Here is a 20,671-nt window from a genome sequence, read left to right as displayed (position 1 = left end):
GTGGTGACGGATCGTGATCTAACAGGAGTGGTGGTAACGGATCGTGATCTGGGAGCCTAAATCACTTCAGCGGAAAAAGCTAAATCGAATTTTTAAGGTACAATTTATAGATTACAAATTCTTATATATTGCATGAGAGCGATCTTAAAAGGTTTTATAAAAATTTTTAAAAAAACTGATTTTTCTCTAACACGTAAAACTTCAAGTTTTGAAATGTACATCATATTCTGATCAAATGTGGAGGCATAGTTCAGCTCACGGTATCAATACTGGAAACATTTGCTTAATTGCTAACAGGTATATGCAGCCTGTATTGTCTAGAGTTCCAATAATGGTGGTAGAAGGAAACCATGAGTACGAAGAGCGGGCTGAAAATCAGACTTTTGTTGCTTATATGCTTCTCGATCTGCATTCCCATCCGAAGAGAGCGGATCCTTGTCGAACAATGGTGGCCTTTTTATCTCCTCCCAATTTGGTTCCCATTAGCGTTCCCATTAGGCGGCATTAGCCACTGATCTGACTTATTTATTTCATGATCATTTTGTCAGTATTAGCCGATTTTATTAGGTTCGAGACCATAGTTTTAAATTCTGTTATTTTGTCCACCTTAAGAAGCTTAGAAAATTTGAAAAGAAGTCTATTAATATTTGTCTTAAATTTACATTTTAAATAATACCTGTCGCTTGTGATATTAAGAGATGCAAAATGGCAAAAAGCCAAATATTTCTGATCTACTAAAAGTGATGAATCAATAAGTTTAAAATTATTGTATTTTGTTTTGTTTTATTTACTAGTGGCTTCAATTGAAGTTGTCCATTTCTTTTAGAAGATTTTCTATTTTGGAGAGATAAAATGTTGGGAATTTAAATTTTGATTCTCAACTATTGTGACAGTTTATCAGTACATAATTACCATATTATGTTAAATATTAATAATTAAATATTGATATGATTATGACAGTCTCTTGAGTGGAAACAAGAGGTTTAAGATTCGAATCTTGTTCATATTAGTGAGGAAAAAATTAGATTGCCAACATATTACAATTAAAATAAATATATAAATAAAATTAAATTAAATGATGAGTTAATAACTAACTTGATAATTCTCACATAATTTAAGACTTAAATGTTGAAATTTCGTACATTAGTTTTTGATCAAAAGTGATGATGCAGAAGTATTAGACTCAAATGATTAAATCAAATGACCAAGAAAAACCGAAGGAAAGGAAAATTTGGCAAATAAAGCCAGAAACTTTGGACTAAAAGAGTGATGGCACTGTGTATAATCCAAAAACTACAGCATTTTCATGTGATTTTTGAAACGGTTTTGAAGTATTAAATAGTTTTGGCTGTTAAAGTTGCTTTGGAGGACTTTACATTGCCCCGCAAATTAAGGTGGTTTTTCGTGGGTGAGTGTCTTCTCTTGCGTGTTATTTTATTCTCAAAACACACACACACACACACACACACACATACAAACACGCGCTCGCGCGCACACACACACACACACAAAGTTGACTCAACTTCATTAATGATAATTGACAATTCTAACAACAAATCTATTAAGGTTTAACTAGAGGTAATAAAATAGGTCATGGCACAATAACATGACACAACTATGATGTGAATTTTTTATATTCGAGTTGATAAGCATTGATATAATCATAAGTCATGTCGTGTTCGTGTCAACATATTTATTAATAATGTCATTTCATGTCAAGAGATCTCGAGAACTAGCTTATGACACAAATAATTATCAATGTCATAAACATATTTATAGTATATCAACCCATTTCTAAGCCATTTAAGAATAATTTTACCACATATTTGTCATGGTTTAAATTAACTTTAATTTTTTTTCGGCATTAAGTGTGTTAACATGATTAGACACGTTTAATAAATGGATTGAATTTGGTTTATTTTAAATTTGATACCTCACAAACGTGACATGATGACATGATTTAGCACTCCTAATTTTTTTTTAACTTTTAAGTTGAGCTCCTAACACCCCTTTGAAATTGTTATCAAATACCAGTTATTATATTTACATCTTTACCTTTGTTAAAATTATAAAAAATGACAAAATATTATAATTGAGTTAATTAAATTTCAAATATACTTTTAGTAATAAACTTGGGTGATTTATTACTTCATTGTCATATAATTATTTTAATTTTATTAAAAAATTAATTATATCATAAATCAAGATTTAAAAGGTGGACAGTTCATAATATATGGGTGTAAAGATATTTTAATCATTACTGTTGTTTTACATAATTTTCTCTAGCAATAGGTGCGAAAAGCATTATTATGTTTTTTTAAGTAGGGGTGGGCAAGACATAAAATTGATTTTCAAACCCCTTATTTTCCTTATTTTTTAAAAAAATTTAAATTTGGTCACCTGTAAAAAAAAGTTAACTTAAAAATCATCTGGTTAAACCTTTTGGGGGCTATTTAAAGACGCAGGTTTTTGAGTAGCTCCACCTAAATATTTATATATCATCTGAGTTATAGGCCCAAGCCTAATACGAAGCCCAATCAATTGTCATTCCTCCTAAAATCGTGTAAAAGAAATGGGCTAAATTGCAAAAACACCAAAACCAGAGGCAAAACTGTCGAGAAAAGCTTCCCCTGGCTGTTGGATCAACCGGAGATCTGAGGAAATTTCATCTTTACATTTACCAGAAATCACATTCCGGTGATCCAAACACTTTGTAATATTACATTTTTCCAAAAAAAAGAAGTAAGGAAAAAGAAAAAAAAAAGATGAATATATTCAGGTTAGCAGGGGACATGACCCATTTGGCCAGCGTCCTTGTTTTGCTCCTCAAGATCCACACCATCAAATCTTGTGCTGGTACTTTCATACCCTCATTCCTTATTTATTTTTTTCATGTGGTTTTTTTAAATATTTAATCTCACATTGTCTAATCTGTATAATAGCTATGAAAATAATTGAAAATGAGATTTTTAGTATCTGGTTGCTATATGATTTTTATACATTTGTTGTTTTTGAAGTACTAGAGCTTTAAATTTTGGTGGGTTTGTGTCTAATTTTGATAATTTTGCTTTTCCTTCGGTAGTTTTTTTTTTTTTTTTGAAAACGCTCTCTAATTTTTGTTTCCATGGCCAATTATCCGCCTTAGACTAAGCTCAGTATGCTGAGGGCAAGTCTCAATTATCATGTCATTACATAAACTAGGCTAGTCAGCTTGCAAGTGACGATTAAAGTAAGATTTCTGAGCTATTCCTCAGTATCTAATTGGAGTTATTAGAGTTATGTTGGTTAAATTGGTAGAGGATCTGGGTTACGATATTCCAAAGACGTCCCTAAGATTGGGAATAAACTTGTTTGGTGCAAAATTGTGCATCAGACTACCAAGAGAGGTTGCCATGCATAGAAATTACGGATCATATAAGCCAGAGCAGCTAATATTTATTTAATATAGCTTGTGCTATTATAATTGCAACATTGCTTTCCGTTACTTCTTTACCATTCCCATCTTTTGAGATGTTATTGAGGATAGTATTTCTTTGTTTATCAATTTTTAATGGCAAAAGCTTTTTGTAGAAACCCTGATGTTACATGACTAAGATCTTTGGTGTTATATGTAAATTTTGTTTATTTTGGATAAGTATTTTATGTTGGCTTGCCATTTTCACCATTATTGCTGGTCCATTTCCAACCATTGTGATGTCTTAACATTTCAAATAAGATTATATTTGGGCTCATGACTATAATAAAGCTGTGTTTTACTCTTAATTTGGTGTACTCCATAGGTTTCTACTTCTATGCTTTATGTAGGTATATCCCTGAAGACTCAGGAACTCTACGCTCTCGTCTTTGCTACTCGCTACTTGGATATATTTACAAATTACATTTCATTCTATAATACTATAATGAAGTTAATATTCCTGGGGAGCTCTTTCTCAATTGTTTGGTACATAAAGCGCCATAAGATTGTTCATAGATCTTATGATAAGGACCAAGACACATTTCGCCATTGGTTTATCGTGCTGCCTTGCCTGGTTCTGGCCTTACTTATAAATGAGAGGTTTACCTTTAAAGAGGTATTACTTTACATTTAATTGTTGGATATTTCTGCGATTCTCCTTGCAGTTGCTCGCATATTCTTCTGATTTGAAATATTTATGTCAATTTACTTAGAAGCAGTGTTTGGTAATTATATGTAAATTACCACCCATTATGAAGTCAACGAGTTAATCTTTTCCTTCTTTTTTTGCCTTTTTCCACCACTCTTTCTCATCTAATAGAGTTGTTGGGCAGGTAATGTGGACATTTTCTCTATATTTAGAAGCCGTTGCCATACTTCCTCAGCTTGTATTGTTGCAGAGAACAAGAAATATCGATAACTTGACAGGACAATATGTTTTTCTCCTCGGGTATATTGCTGTTCTAAATTTTGTGATTGACGAGATGGTGTTTTTTTTTTTTTAATAATTTTGTGATCAATGAGGTACTTTTTTTTTTTGGGGCCTTTAATATGATATCGCTTGGTATCTTCTGATTTATGATTTTCATTTAGAATTCTCATCTGATATCCAATTATTTTAATTTATTATACTTCTTTCAAGTAGTATTGATAGTGTTATTCTGCAGGAATGTAGTCAATTTTAGATTTTCCTATGTCCTTCTTTGGTACTCCTCACTATCTGACTATGATGATATGCAATCAGAACTATGTTCTCCTATTCTCTAATTTCTTGTTTTAGTCTTAGCGTTTAGTTGGCTTCTTCAAATGCTTTCAAAATCATTTCCTTTTCTGAATGAATGTACTACTGTCAGAACAAGATAGGTATTGAGGGTAATAAAGTTTTCTGGAAAACGGAATCTTTTATTGGAGATTAAACTCACAAACACTTAATTCAGTAAAAGAACAGATGGCATGACAGATTAATGTACTATCTTAGGCCCCATTTCGTTAATCAAGGATGCTAAGAGCTCGCATCTTACTTACAGTTAAAGTGAGGCAACAAAAAAATTGTTTTGAAAGTGTGTTTAAAGCACATTTCTTTGTTTAAATTCCTGTGTTAAAACTCATTTCACATGAATTGCAATTGATCATATTCCATATTACTGATGATTTGGGGAAAGAAAAGGTAAAGAATTATGTTGTTCAGAATTTATATCAACTATGTCAGAAACAGTATTGACTCTATTCTATGATTTGCATGTATCACTTAAGATATGGCTTTTCATTTTGCAATGGAAAATTTTCTTGACCGTAACATTTTTTTTCTTAAATAACTAATATCCAGTTTTTTTGATCAGTAGTATTATATCCCGCTATTTGCTTGTGTCCTTCCAGTGGTACAAAACTAGTAAAAGTGTGCCTGTTTGATGTTCACCCTTATTTTTGCAATGTGTTGAATTTGCATGTCTGCTACACACAGGCATTCTTTATTACAGCCAATTATCTCATTAATCACTTAGGTTCGGTCTTCTATAACAGGTTTATCCGTATACCTTGTCTTATTTGGTATATGTGATAAATAGGAAGAAATTGTAGTCATATTTGGTCATTTCCGTTTTAGTACCATAGTTATTTGTCCTGCAAAAGTATATAAAGTTGTGAGAGCATGATGCGACTGATTATGTCCGAACTATTGATATTCGACCATCCAATAGTTACTGCAGTATGCTAAATAGTGTTGTCATTTCTCTTATCTACTCTGCAAGCAGTTTTCTTTTCTTTAGGTTGAATATGGTATCTTATCTTTGTTGCTTCTCCTAGTGCAGCGCATACCGAGCATTGTACATATTAAACTGGATTTATCGCTATTTCACTGAGGATCACTACATCCATTGGATAAGTATGATTCTCTCCCATTCTCCCTTACTCCTTTTTTCTTTGTTTGTGAGCTTTTGCAACCGTATACACACTTGCTATTTTGATGTTATCTTATTGTCACACTTTTTCAAAAGTCTTTCTCTCTTTCCTTTCTTTTTATTTATTTATTTATTTTAATTTCTCGCTTCATTGGGTTTGGAAGAGGTATTGATTTCAGACAATAAGTTGGTTATACTCATGTAAGCACCTTATTTACGTGATTGTTCTCTTGCAGCTTGGATAGCAGGGCTTGTTCAGACATTGCTCTACGCAGATTTCTTTTACTATTACTTTCAAAGGTAAGTGAATTGTTCTTTTCAAATTGTATTAAAACATATGTGATGTTTACATTGATATTGATCTTTTCCTTATTTTTTGCAGCTGGAAGAACAATGCAAAGCTTGAATTACCAGCTTGAGGCATTATTAGACCAAGGTTGCGAGCAGCACACATGGATATGTTGTTGTGAGGTTATAGGTGCTTGACATTTTCTGCTTTTCTTATCCCCCTTTTTGGGTGCTCAGTGCTCAGGTGAACATGGTAAATGTTGGTTCTTATTTACTTTCATCATGTCAAACTCAAATGGGTTTTAAACTCCAAATACCATACATGTTATGTTGTGGATTCATCATGCAAATTGTTCAACTACAATGTAGCTATCCGTTACTCGCTAGTCTTTTTATGTGGTTTAGAGCCAGCATTTCAAACATACATGTTATATTGTGGATTCTTTCAGTCCATGCCAAAGTTTTGGAATTGATTATTTGTTCATACTTTTGGTGCATGAACCAGGACAATGCTCGAATCTTTTTCTTCTTACTTTTCATTTTATGTCATTATATGCAAGGATTTTAGATGTTAAGGCCAAAATATGGTAACCAGTAAAGATAAAAACAAACATCAAACAATAATCCACAGTAGTGTTATTTGAGTAAATAATTGCATTTTTATCTTCAAACTTCTATCTAGTTGATACAGCAGGAGTCACAAAAGAGGACGGCATGATAAATTAGCAAGGGAGGGAAAACAGAGTGATTATGCTCAGCACAAATATACAAATAGACTTTGAATTATATATTCTTCTTTAAATTTGGACAAAGGAAATAGCATAAAATTACACTTAGCATTGTTGATTGATGCGAAGCTATCTGTAAACTTATTGAACTTTTGGGTAGCATATAATAGAAATCAAACGTGCAATGGTTGTTAATAAACACAGTTTCAATATGCCGCTGGAGACCTTTACAGAAGAATGATCTTTTAGCTGATGACTTTCATTCTGCAACATGAATCCTTCGTGGAGGATTCTGACGTGCAATGAGAACCCCCCGTTGATGCTTCGTCACAGATGAACAATCTTTGGCTAATGACGCCGGTGTCCAACACGAATCCTTTGCCAGGATTTTGATATTCGATGAGAACCCTCCTCAGATGCTTCATTCTGAGTCCGGAATCTGAAGATGCCTTCATTCCAGGTTCAGAATCCTTTGCAGACATCTTCCATATGCGGCCACGACCTATCCGATGACAATGACTTACAGAGGCCACAGGCCATGGTACTTGACCATAATTATGATAATACACGCATAGGTTAGCAAGATCTTTAAAATTTTATTTGTAAAAACTGAACATAACCCAAATATTTTTCGAAAACATTTCATCAGTCTTCGTACGTTTTGGGTAACAGAGAGTTGAGTTTCTGAATTGAGAACAATTTATTGTTTATTTCCACCGACATCCAAATTCATCTCTTCCTCTTTCTGCAATTTCTCTTCATTAGCCACTAAATCTTCTCTTTTCGAGTTCTTTAACTCACGTTGCATCTCCTGTAACTTGTCATGATTTTTAGCACAAACATGTGCCCAAATCTTATTACAATCCGATCGGCGCTCCACCAACTCTTCTACCTTCTGCTTGAGGCTTTTCAATATAACAGGCAATGCTGTTTCTGGATTTTTATGCAAATTGTCTATCACATCAAGGCCATGCTCTGCGTACAAGCGCTCAATGCACCTCAAATAACTAATTCCCAAATGCCCTTCAATTTCGATCTTAGAACTCTTCTCATTGTCTTGATTCTGATCATCAATCTTGATCATCAGCTTCTCTACATTCTCAGCAGCTGAATGCATCCACCCCAACAACAGGTCAAGCTCAAATCTATCATCTTCGCATTTAAACAACACCTCCTCTTGCTTTGTTCTTCGTCTTTGTTTGAAAGAACTCCTCTCAGTTCCTGTACTCGCACACACTAAATTATCATTCAAAACTTGGTCACCGATCTCTGAGCTATTGCTAGCCATCGGCATCCAATAGTACTCTGGCAAACGCCAATAGCTAGGAGAAACTTGTTTGCATTTAGAGAGATCAAGATCTTGAATTGATTTTATAACATGCTTCTGCTCTCCACACTGTGCTACATATCTCTCAAACTCCTCATACAAATCGCCATGCTCATCCCCAAAAAGCTTAGCAACCTCCATTTTCAGTTCCTGCAACAAGAACCGCTCTCCTCGAATTCCCGCCAACAGTTCCCAGAACTTTTTATAGACTTGTTCTTCGTTTTGAAAACGTGCCTTCACCTTTTTCACTAAATCAATCGCGGGTACAAGTGTATTTACTGGTTCGTGATTGTCGTCGTCATCATGATCACTACCACCACCAGCACCATCTTCCTCATCATCTGCTTCATTGCGCACAAACACATTATACTTGTGAATCAAGTCATCGTGCCCTTTAAACAACTCTTTTACTTCCAGTCCAAGACTATCACGGTCGATTTTGCTTTTGGTGAAATCACTCAAGAGCTGACAAAATCTGACAAAAATACCATCATGTTGCTTTCGAAATCTCTTCCTCATTTCCTTGAGAAAAGCCACAGCGGCACCTCTTAAATCAGCTAGAGCGAAAGCTCGAAACTGTGAGTAAACACCATTAAGATCATCATCATCATCGCGATGATCATCTCTGCTTGTGCTGCTCATCATCTTATTGCCTCTGCAAATTTGTGTACATTGCATGGTGAAAAAACTGAACATGTTAGAAGTTTAAAGTTTTGAAGTAAAGGATATTGCTTATTAACATTAACAATGGATTGCTCCATCAAGTTTTCTTGCTTCTAGTAGGACAATGCATGTTAAAAAGTAAAAGAATTAATTAAATTATGAAGGTACCTTAGTAGTTAATAGAGAAGCTTAACGAATCCTTTTAGTGGAAGGAATTAGGGTTTGTGAAAAAGTTTCTACTTATATACATAGCTGATTAATGCTTGTTACATTAATTTGTTAATGGGTTAATTAAGAAGTTAAGTCGGAGTGAAATATTTAAATAATGTTCCCCATTAAACTCTTCCCTTCTGATAAATCACTTACTGATTTTTCAATATTTTTATTTCTTTAAAATAGAACTTTATTATTGATTGGGATTTGAGATGCAATAACTAGAGGGAATTGCAGCATATATGCCACCAAAATACCATAAATGTGCCTCAGACTTTTAGGCTCTCTAATTTTACAAACATATACCCAAAAATATTGAGAAAATATTATCATCTCCATTCTGAAACATCTGCATATATAATTACATTTCTTAAATAAAAATCATCATATACAACAACACAATATTTCCGGTTTAATTTAATCAAGTATGGGGAAACCTTTGATCTTAAAGTACCTAGGCAAATTATAAGCTGCTTTCTAAAGAATAACCCCGGGCTTATATGGTACTAATAAATAATGCATGCAGAATTACAAAACATTGATTGGACAATAACCCCACACACTAATTCAGATTTGAATTCAACAATAACTAATGCCTACATAAATTGAACATGTGGACACATTTGGAAAAGCAATTATCTTCATATCCTCTGTTGTCACATACACGTAAACAACTTACAATTAACAAATAGGAAATACCCAAAAGCCTGATTCTTCTTTTGTTGTTGCTTTTTTTTTTTTTTTTTTTTCTGTTTAACAATTTTCTTATACTTTCCCGGAAGCCAAACAGTACACCAATCCTTTGAAACAAAAATAAAGATAGAAAGAACTACAAATTTTCGAGAATCTTTCGAATTCACAATATACAAATAGGTACATCAATTGAACATGTGACCACATTTTTAAAAACAATTATTCATCACGTTTCTTAACACACACGTTAACAACTAACAAATTAGGAAAATACCCATATGCTCTGATGTTTCTTTTGTTGTTTTTCACTTCCTTTAACTTTCACAGAAGCCAAACAGTGGCCCAATCCACGAATCAAAAATAAAGATTGAAAAAAGAAACCTAAAGCTTACCAGATCTTAATTTCCTGAATCTTTTTCTTTTTCTTGAGTTGTCTAGCGATTGGAACAGAGTAATGTGCTTTGATTGTGAACGTTAGAAAAGCCCTAACAGTGAGCATAAACCGCAAACCAAAAGAACATTAAATGGGTAATTGGGCATGATCATTGTCAAGCAACAATTAAAAAGGAAAAAGAAAAAAAGAAAGAAACGAAGAAATTTTTGTGACTGTTTCTTAGTCCTTACTTAGTCTTTAAAAGCAGAGCAGAATAAGAGCACTATGTCACAGGATGAGTGTTTTGCGCAGCTAACCCGTGCGGCACTTAGACAACTTTGCCGAATGTTGCTAAGTAAGCCTAGAGATTCTCGAACAAGAGAAGAGAACAATTGAGCCAAAGAAACTTGTATTACACAAAGAGAGATTACAATGCTTGTTGGATACAAATGCCTAATGCCATTCCATATTTATAGGGGAGGCTTTGCCTAACTTTGCCTAACTTTACCTAACTTTGCCTAACTTTACCTAACTTTGCCAAACTTGGTCAAACTCTAGAGTATTTTACAATTTCCTAGCTATTTGCATGTGCTGGAATTGTATAAAGTATTCTAGAATATTTACATGTTCACATGTGCTAGAATTGCCTAGAACCTTCCGAAATTGGGCCAAGCTAGCACTCTTGGCCTTGTGTTGGCTCTCTAGCCCGAAATTGTGGGCAATTGGGCTAGCGGATTGGGCGGTCCGCAACATCCTCCCCCACCTAAGCTCGCGGCGTCCTCGTCGCACTCTCGTGCTTGAAGTGCTGGATGTGCTCAGCGAATTGTCACAAATCATCTTCCCGTTCCCAAGTGGCTTCGCTCTCGGGGAGGTTTTTCCACTTCACCAAGTACTCGCTATGTGCTGGCACCCCCCTCCTCGAAACCGTTCGGTCCGTAATGATGTAGTCCACATCTTTGTTGAACGCGGTGACAACGGCAGTTGGCGCGCGCCTCGATTCTCCACGACTTGGTTCTCCCATGTCTTCATGATATGGCTTGAGAAGGCTCACATGGAAGACCGGATGGATCTTGAGTCTTGGCGGAAGTTGGAGTTGATACGAGACGTTGCCTACACGTCGAACAACTAGGAAGGGTCCCTCGTAGCGCCTCACTAACCCCTTGTGAACTTTCCGCAAAGTCTTGAATTGTTGGGGTAGGAGCTTGATCATGACTTGATCTCCCTCCTTGTACTCAACACGCCGTCTCCTTGTATCAGCCCATTTCTTCATTTTCCTCGCGGCTTTGTCGAGATAGGCTCGCGTGATGTCCGCTTCCTCATGCCATTCGCGGGCGAGCTTGTGTGCCGCGGGGCTTTTCCCTCCGTAAGTCGAGGCTATGGCATTGGGGGTCATGGGCTGGAATCCCATGATGATCTCGAACGGACTCTTGCCTGTAGCCTCGCTTCGCTGCAAGTTATAAGAAAATTGGGCGATGTCGAGTAGCTTCGCCCAATCCCGTTGGTGAGCGCTCACATAATGCCTCAGGTACATCTCGAGGAGGCCATTAATGCGCTTGGTCTGCCCATCCGTTTGTGGGTGGAAACTTGTCGAGAACTTGAGATCGGTCCCCAACATCTTAAAGAGCTCCGTCCAAAATCGCCCAGTAAACCGAGGGTCTCGGTCGCTCACAATGCTCTTCGGAACTCCCCAAAGCTTCACAATGTGCTTGACGAATAGGCGGGCTGCCTCGTCCGCTTTGCAATCGACGGGTGCGGCAATGAATGTAGCATACTTGCTGTATCGGTCGACAACGACCATGATGCTACCGCAACCTTCGGACTTCGGCAGTGATGTGATGAAGTCCATGGAGACACTCTCCCATGGCCTTGTTGCTAATGTTAGCGGCTCTAACAATCCCGCTGGAAGTTGATGATCCACCTTGTCTTGTTGGCACACAAGACAAGTTCGCACATATGCCTCGATGTCGTCCCTCATGTGCGGCCAAAAATACGAGGCTTGAACTAGTGTGGTGGTGCGCTCGATTCCTGGGTGACCAGCCCACTTAGAGTCGTGGCACTCCTTGATTACTTCCTTCCACAAGTTTCCCCACCTTGGCACAAACAGCCGATCTCCCTTGGTGAGGAGGATGCCTTCCTCTTGCCAAAACCGCCTTGTCTTTCCCTCGAGCACCTTCTCCAGCAAATCCTTTGCTAGCGGATCTTGTTGGAGGCCTTCCTTGATGCGTGAGACAAGGTCGGACTTCGGTTGGCTCATGCTAAGTGTTGCCAATTCCGCCTTGCGGCTTAGAGCGTCCGCAACAACATTGGCTTTCCCCGGTTTGTACTCTAGCCGATAGTCGAATTCCGCAAGGAAATCTTGCCACCGTGCTTGCTTCGGACTCAACTTCTTTTGAGTTTGAAAGTAGCTTGTCGCCACGTTGTCCGTCATGATCGTGAAGTGTGAGCCAAGCAAGTAATGTCGCCACACTCTTAGACAATGGATGATGGCTGTCATCTCCTTTTCTTGCACCGTGTAGCGGCGTTCCGTGTCATTTAGCTTTCGACTCTCGAACGCTATTGGGTGGCCTTCTTGCATAAGGACTCCACCTATGGCGAAATCTGAGGCATCCGTTTGAACTTCGAAGGGCTTGGTGTGGTCCGGAAGAGCGAGGACTGGTTCCTCCGAAATTGCCTTCTTCAACTCCTCGAATGCACGTTGGCACTCTTCGGACCAATGCCACGTTCTATTTTTCTTGAGCATATCCGTCAAGGGTGCCGCCTTGGCTGAATAGCCCTTAATGAAGCGGCGGTAGCAATTCACCAGCCCAAGGAATGAGCGAAGCTCGGGTACTTTCGAGGGAGGCTCCCAATCGAGGATGGCCTTTACTTTGTCATTCTCCATCATGATCTTCCCGCCCGCAATCTTGTGGCCAAGGAACTCCACCTCTTGTTGGGCAAACGAGCACTTCTCTAGTTTGAGGAAGAGCTCATTGTCTCGAAGTACTTGGAGGACTTGTTGCAAGTGTTGGGCATGATCCTTGAGTGTGGTGCTATAAACCACAATGTCGTCCAAGTACACGACCACGAAGCGGTCGAGGAATGGTTGGAGTACCTTGTTCATGAGTGTGCAAAATGTGGCGGGTGCATTAGTAAGGCCAAAAGGCATAAAAAGGAATTCAAAAGACCCGTACCTTGTTGTGCACTCTGTCTTCGGTTCGTCTCCCTTGGCGATGCGCACTTGATAATACCCGGAGCGCAAGTCAAGTTTGGTGAAGTACCGCGCTTTGCCAAGCTGGTCGAACAAGTCCGCAATCAAGGGAATCGGATACTTGTTTTTTATAGTGATCTTGTTGAGCGCTTTATAGTCGATGCACATCCGCAGCGATCCATCCTTTTTCTTTTGGAAGAGGACTGGTGCACCGATTGGGGCCTTTGAGGGGCGAATGTAGCCTGCATCCAGCAAGTCTTTGAGTTGTCTCCGCAACTCCTCTAATTCGGGTGGCGCCATGCGGTAGGGTGCCAAGGCTGGTGGCTTCGCGCCTTGTTCCAGTTCAATCGCATGATCTACCTCTCGCGGAGGTGGGAGCTTCTTCGGAAGTTCTGGAGGCATCACATCCTTGTAATCTTCGAGGACGGCTTAAATTCGTGGAGGGACTTGGCTTGGCGACGTTCCGCTATTTCCTTCCTCATTTAGTTCCCGAATGGAGACCAAGAAGCTTGGGTCCTTCTTGAAAGCCCTTTTGAATTGCATGGCGGAGAGTGTCTTCTCCTCGGACTTGCCTCGCTCCGTGGGTACCATGCATGCTTTACTCCCGTCGAGGATGCTTAAGGAGTTTGTAGCGGGCAGTGGGAAGGCATGGACTTGGTCGAAGAATTCCATGCCGAGGACCATCTTGAAGTCGTCCATGGGCACGATGGAGAAGTCAAGCTTTCCGCTCCACGTACCAAGTGTGATGTGCACGCCTTGTGCGATTCCCGCAATTGGCTTGGCGGGTGAGTTCACAGCCTTCATTGTGCCTCCTTCCTTGGTGGCCTTGAGGCCTAAGCGCTTGGCCTCATCTATGGACACGAAATTGTGTGTTGCTCCCGTGTCTAGCAGCTTGCGAACAGACTGACCATTTACCTTTGCGCTTACATACATGAGCCCTTTCTTGACGAGTGTGGGCTGTTGGCGATTGAGTGCGTCGAGGCGTTGGAGAGAACCCATGCTGAGTTGGGGTTCCTCCGTGGACATTGTGGGGTTGCTCTTGAGTTGGGCAGCAAGAGCATTAAGCGACCTCTTCTCCGGACAGTCGCGTACCCAATGAGGACCATTGCATATGAAGCATGGGCTTCGCGGCTTTGGCGCCTCCTTCTTGCTAGACGGCTTTTTCTGCCCCCAATCTTTGCGGTTGTTGCCCTTGTCCTTGCGACTCTCTCCCCCACCTTTGCCTTGGTTGGCCTTTTTGTCCTTGGATTGGGTAGAGTATTCGGTGAGCGACTCCGCAACGGCAATGGCGTCATCAAGTGTTTGAACACCACGCCTATCAAGCTCGGTCTTGGCCCAATCCTTGAGGCCATCTTGGAAGTAGAAGAGTGAATCCTTGTCGGACATGTCGCTTATCTCCAACATGAGGGTAGTGAACTCGTTGATGTAGTCCCGAATGCTACCCGATTGCTTGAGGCGACGTAAGCACACTCGCGCTTCCTTCTCCGCATTGCTTGGGGCGAACTGCTTTCGGAGTTCTTGCTTGAAGTCGGCCCAAGTGTCGATGGCGCAAATGCCCTTGCCCATCTCGCCATGCTTGCGACGCCACCATAGTTGTGCAGTGCCTCTAAGATAGGTGGGTGCAGTGCCCACTTTCGATGCCTCATCTTGGACACCCATGGCATCGAAGTATTGATCCAGCCCAAAGAGGAAATTGTCCACGATGGTGGCATTGCGTGTGCCATCGTAGGTGTCGGGCTTTGGCACGTCAATGCGGCGCGCATCACTCGAGTTTGCGGAAGCTGGACTTGTGGAGAGTGTGCGCTTGTGCCATGCCCAATCCGAGCGGACTTTATCCACTTCCGCACGGACAGCACGTAGTTCGTCCTGAACAAAACTACGAAGTTTGAGCAACTCATCATGGAAAAAACGAAACTCACCTCGGAGAATGTTCGCTTGCTCATGGATGAGAGCTTTTGTGGCCACCGTGAACTCGGCGTATTCTCCCTCGAGACCATCCACTCTTTCCTCCAATCCCACGAGGCTATCTTGAGCGGCGGACAATGCTATTTCGAGAGTGCCTACACGAGGCTCCAACGCATCCACGGATAGGGCCTTGGACTTGCCGCGAGTCTTGCCTTGGGCGCGTTCTCCCTCTCGGCCATGGCTTGGTTCCGGTGGAACATCCACAGCAACAACACCCTCTTGTGCTACGTTCGAAGGGTTGGCCATTGCTTCGTGAGCTAATTTGCGTGCGTGCAAACCTTAGCTCTGATACCACTTGTCACAGGATGAGTGTTTTGCTCAGCTAACCCGTGCGGCACTTAGACAACTTTGCCGAATGTTGCTAAGTAAGCCTAGAGATTCTCGAACAAGAGAAGAGAGCAATTGAGCCAAAGAAACTTGTATTACACAAAGAGAGATTACAATGCTTGTTGGATACAAATGCCTAATGCCATTCCATATTTATAGGGTAGGCTTTGCCTAACTTTGCCTAACTTTACCTAACTTTGCCAAACTTGGTCAAACTCTAGAGTATTTTACAATTTCCTAGCTATTTGCATGTGCTGGAATTGTATAAAGTATTCTAGAATATTTACATGTTCACATGTGCTAGAGTTGCTTAGAACCTTCCGGAATTGGGCCAAGCTAGCACTCTTGGCCTTGTGTTGGCTCTCTAGCCCGAAATTGTGGGCAATTGGGCTAGCGGATTGGGCGATTCGCAACAACTAGCTCTCTCTTCCTATATCTCTTTTCAAGAAACACTTTTCCTGTTGTGTGAGTCTGGGCAATGCGCTGCCTCGCTTCAGTAGAGAATTAGTACAACTTGCATGAGAAATTACATGCTGAAAAATTAAAATAAAATGAAAATGAAAATGAACTGGGTGTTATAAAATGAAAAGGAACTGGGTGTTTACGAAGAAAGATAATAGTCAATACTTTTATTTTTAAGTGGCCAATTAAAGTGATATTTAATTTGAGATTGATTTATCGGTGACTTTTAGGTTTTTTCACTTACGAATCATTTTAGTTGGATTGGCGGATCATGCTGGTGTTCTACCATCTTCATATTATGTCAAATTAATTCAATTCATTTATTAATTGTGTGAAGAATCTCAAGTCTTAATTCAAAATTTTTATTATTATATCTCCTTTTAACAAAATCTAATACCAATTTAGTAATACATTAGCTTTTAAAACAATTGTTGCTCATAGTGCTGTGAAAATAATCAGCTGTAAATAAAATCAGTTAGATATTTGGTAAAATTTATTTCAAAAGAAAAGTAAAAGTTCTAAAAAGAGTTGTATGTATTTAATAAATCTTATTGTTATATTACTGTAATAATGATTGTTCATAAAAATATATATAGAATATTATTTATTGTGTATATATAATAATATTGATCTCTTTAAATTTCTTGATTTTATTTCCTGATTGAATAAGGATAATTTTAAATTTTTATAATATATGTGAGAATATATATGGAATTGTAATAAGTGTAAAATTAATTTTTAAAATCAGATTTTGAAAAACTACTATTTTTTTATTTTTTAGAATTTGCTATGAGATAGAGTGATCTTGACAAAAGTAATTTTTCAAAAACTTTGCCAAACACTAAAATTTACTTCAACTTTCTAAAATCAATTTTAAATCTCTAAAAAACAATATACCAACTCTTGATTTTTTTAATTAAAAAAGCACTTTTAACCTTTTTTTTATACATTTTCTAAAATATTATAGTATTATTATATACCAATTTAAAGTCTTAAACAGTTAAACTCTAAGAAATTTTAAGGCCTTAAAGTCTGAAATTGGTATATAATATTATTACAATATTTTAGAAAGATCACCAAAAAACACACGAGAATTGCAGCCCATTGACCAGCTGGCCATGGCCAAACCGACCACAGGTGGTGCTACCAGCCACCGCTGGATCCCCTTCCCAACGGCGGTCACCATCCCACCGATCGGCAGACCTCCCAACTACCGCAAAACCTACGACAAGATTCCCAAACCGGCAGCCTACTCCAACTTTCGCAAATACTATCGCCGCCACCTGATCAGCTGCTGGTGGTGGTGCACTTTTGCTGACAGAGCCTCCATTGAACCCCAAGCTTTACCAACAGCGCCTATATACCTTCCAGCGACAATAAATCTCTCAAAACCAGCAACCTAGCTTACAAAACCGTAGATCGCATGCATGCCCCCCAACCCGAGCAACCACCCTTTGTCCGGCGCCATTGGCTTCCTCAAAATTGCCGGACATCCCTTCCTTTACCCCTTTGCTGTCGCTAAGTGAACACTCCGATTTGATGGGAGCTGACGCACGTCCCATGCAAAAACCCTAGCTTACAACAACTTCCCTTACGTCCCGTGCAAGCTACTACTGATTATAGACATCATGCTTCCTTAGATCTTAATTTTCTGAATCTTTTTCTTTTTCTTGAGTTGTCTAGCGATTGGAACAGAGTAATGTGCTTTGATTGTGAACGTTAGAAAAGCCCTAACAGTGAGCATAAACCGCAAACCAAAAGAACATTAAATGGGTAATTGGGTATGATCATTGTCAAGCAACAATTAAAAAGGAAAAAGAAAAAAAGAAAGAAATGAAGAAATTTTTGTGACTTTTTCTTAGTCCTTACTTAGTCTTTAAAAGCAGAGCAGAATAAGAGCACTAGCTCTCTCTTCCTATATCTCTTTTCAAGAAACACTCTTCCTGTTGTGTGAGTCTGGGCAATGCGTTGCCTCACTTCAGTAGAGAATTAGTACAACTTGCATGAGAAATTACATGCTGAAAAATTAAAATAAAATGAAAATGAAAATGAACTGGGTGTTATAAAATGAAAAGGAACTGGGTGTTTACGAAGAAAGATAATAGTCAATACTTTTATTTTTAAGTGGCCAATTAAAGTGATATTTAATTTGAGATTGATTTATCGGTGACTTTTAGGTTTTTTCACTTACGAATCATTTTAGTTGGATTGGCGGATCATGCTGGTGTTCTACCATCTTCATATTATGTCAAATTAATTCAATTCATTTATTAATTGTGTGAAGAATCTCAAGTCTTAATTCGAAATTTTTATTATTATATCTCCTTTTAACAAAATCTAATACCAATTTAGTAATACATTAGCTTTTAAAACAATTGTTGCTCATAGTGCTGTGAAAATAATCAGCTGTAAATAAAATCAGTTAGATATTTGGTAAAATTTATTTCAAAAGAAAAGTAAAAGTTCTAAAAAGAGTTGTATGTATTTAATAAATCTTATTGTTATATTACTGTAATAATGATTGTTCATAAAAATATATATAGAATATTATTTATTGTGTATATATAATAATATTGATCTCTTTAAATTTCTTGATTTTATTTCCTGATTGAATAAGGATAATTTTAAATTTTTATAATATATGTGAGAATATATATGGACTTGTAATAAGTGTAAAATTAATTTTTAAAATCAGATTTTGAAAAGCTACTATTTTTTTGTTTTTTAGAATTTGCTATGAGATAGAGTGATCTTGACAAAAGTAATTTTTCAAAAACTTTGCCAAACACTAAAATTTACTTCAACTTTCTAAAATCACTTTTAAATCTCTAAAAAACAATATACCAGCTCTTGATTTTTTTTAATTAAAAAAGCACTTTTAACCTTTTTTTTTATACATTTTCTAAAATATTATAGTATTATTATATACCAATTTAAAGTCTTAAACAGTTAAACTCTAAGAAATTTTAAGGCCTTAAAGTCTGAAATTGGTATATAATATTATTACAATATTTTAGAAAGATCACCAAAAACCACACCAGAATTGCAGCCCATTGACCAGCTGGCCATGGCCAAACCGACCACAGGTGGTGCTACCAGCCACCGCTGGATCCCCTTCCCAACGGCGGTCTCCATCCCACCGATCGACAGACCTCCCAACTACCGCAAAACCTACGACAAGATTACCAAACCGGCAGCCTACTCCAACTTTCGCAAATACTATCGCCGCCACCTGATCGGCTGCTGGTGGTGGTGAACTTTTGCTGACAGAGCCTCCATTTAACCCCAAGCTTTACCAACAGCGCCTATATACCTTCCAGCGACAATAAATCTCTCAAAACCAGCAACCTAGCTTACAAAACCGTAGATCGCATGCATGCCCCCCAACCCGAGCAACCACCCTTTGTCCGGCGCCATTGGGTTCCTCAAAATTGCCGGACATCCCTTCCTTTACCCCTTTGCTGTCGCTAAGTGAACACTCCGATTTGATGGGAGCTGACGCACGTCCCATGCAAAACCCTAGCTTACAACAACTTCCCTTACGTCCCGTGCAGGCTACTACTGATTATAGACATCATGCTTCCTTAGACACCTCAAATGTGGCCATTCCAGCTTCTTCTCGTCCTCCTTTAAACCAATCTACAGCTAGATACCCTCAAAACCGATCCACAGCTGCATCCAATTCTCAAAATCGACCCACCCTAAACCTTCATATGGCTCTTTGGATAATGCTGCATCCATTCTTTCTTAACCCCAATGCTACATCTAGGTCTGAGTAATCCTTTGCTGACGTTGTTGCTAGTCGCACTGGGCGTCCGATAACGGTTAAGCCGGTTTTTCTTCCCAGAGAGGAGCCCGCAGTTCATTTTTCTACTGTTGAAGTCCGGACTATGGCTAGTCCCTTCAATTTGTGTCTTATGGATGTTATTCGGCTAAAGTTCTCTATTTGCCGGTCATCTACGGTTGTTATTCAGAAATTTTTTGTCACTATGGGGTTGAAGGGGAATTCTCGAGTATGTTTATTACATTTACAATAAAATTGATTAAAGACTTTAAATTGGTATATAATAATACTACAATATTTAAGAAAATGTTAAAAAAAGGTTAGAAAGTGATTCTTTTATAAAAAATATTAAATTTTGTTAAATGGAAGACACGATAATAAAAGGGTCGGATCAGAATTTGAGATTATTCACATAATTAAAAAATATGATAAATATATCCATTTTTTTTCTTGAATATTACATAAACTAAAATGCGTGTATGAAGCTTATGAACTGCTAAGAACCGTTGGATTATCAGACTATTGAGCAGAGAAGACCAAATTACGGTGCAGTCAAATGCAGCTAAGTAAACAGTCAGTTACTTTTCATTTCATTTTGTTTTTATTTTTCAGCATGCCATTTCTCGTGAAAGTTGTACTATCTATCTACTGAGGCGATCAGGCGAAGCAACACATTACCTAGACTCACATAACAGAAAGAGAGTGTACTATCTATCTACTGAGGCGATTAGGCGAAGCAACACATTACCTAGACTCACATAACAGAAAGAGAGTGTTTATTTTTATTGTTTTCAAGGGAAAGAGAGTGTTT

The 20,671-nt window shown here is 38.4% G+C and overlaps 3 protein-coding genes across 7 annotated transcripts in view; 1 reads left to right on the top strand and 2 right to left on the bottom strand.

Annotated features, from left to right (window-relative positions):
- Positions 1-2,581: 2,581 nt before the first annotated feature.
- Positions 2,582-6,524, top strand: LOC102617163 (ER lumen protein-retaining receptor). The gene is made up of 6 exons (XM_006492999.4): positions 2,582-2,856; positions 3,805-4,070; positions 4,288-4,403; positions 5,761-5,834; positions 6,087-6,150; positions 6,233-6,524. Exons 1-6 carry the CDS (start codon positions 2,766-2,768, stop codon positions 6,267-6,269), a joined length of 648 nt encoding a protein of 215 aa, XP_006493062.1. The 5' UTR covers positions 2,582-2,765; the 3' UTR covers positions 6,270-6,524.
- Positions 6,525-7,337: 813 nt separating this feature from the next.
- LOC112496168 (paired amphipathic helix protein Sin3-like 3) overlaps positions 7,338-20,671 on the bottom strand; it is a 75,207-nt gene continuing 61,873 nt past the window's right edge. For 3 of the 5 annotated variants that reach the window (XM_025093356.2, XM_052433293.1, XM_052433292.1), the window contains exon 3: positions 7,338-8,848. In XM_025093356.2, coding sequence (XP_024949124.2) covers positions 7,567-8,838 — 1,272 coding nt within the window. In that variant the 5' untranslated portion in view covers positions 8,839-8,848 and the 3' untranslated portion in view covers positions 7,338-7,566. Of the gene's footprint in view, positions 8,849-10,154; positions 10,248-10,386; positions 10,647-17,945; positions 17,981-20,671 lie in introns of those variants that run through there. The other 2 variants (XM_052433291.1, XM_052433289.1) reach the window with 2 other exon arrangements.
- LOC127899708 (uncharacterized) lies at positions 13,737-15,533 on the bottom strand. Its single transcript, XM_052433406.1, has one exon. It carries the CDS (start codon positions 15,531-15,533, stop codon positions 13,752-13,754), a length of 1,782 nt encoding a protein of 593 aa, XP_052289366.1. The 3' UTR covers positions 13,737-13,751.

The sequence above is a fragment of the Citrus sinensis genome, chromosome 9 (genome assembly GCF_022201045.2).
Source record: "Citrus sinensis cultivar Valencia sweet orange chromosome 9, DVS_A1.0, whole genome shotgun sequence".
Classification (NCBI taxonomy): Eukaryota; Viridiplantae; Streptophyta; class Magnoliopsida; order Sapindales; family Rutaceae; genus Citrus; species Citrus sinensis.
This window is presented reverse-complemented; position numbering and strand designations above follow the sequence as displayed.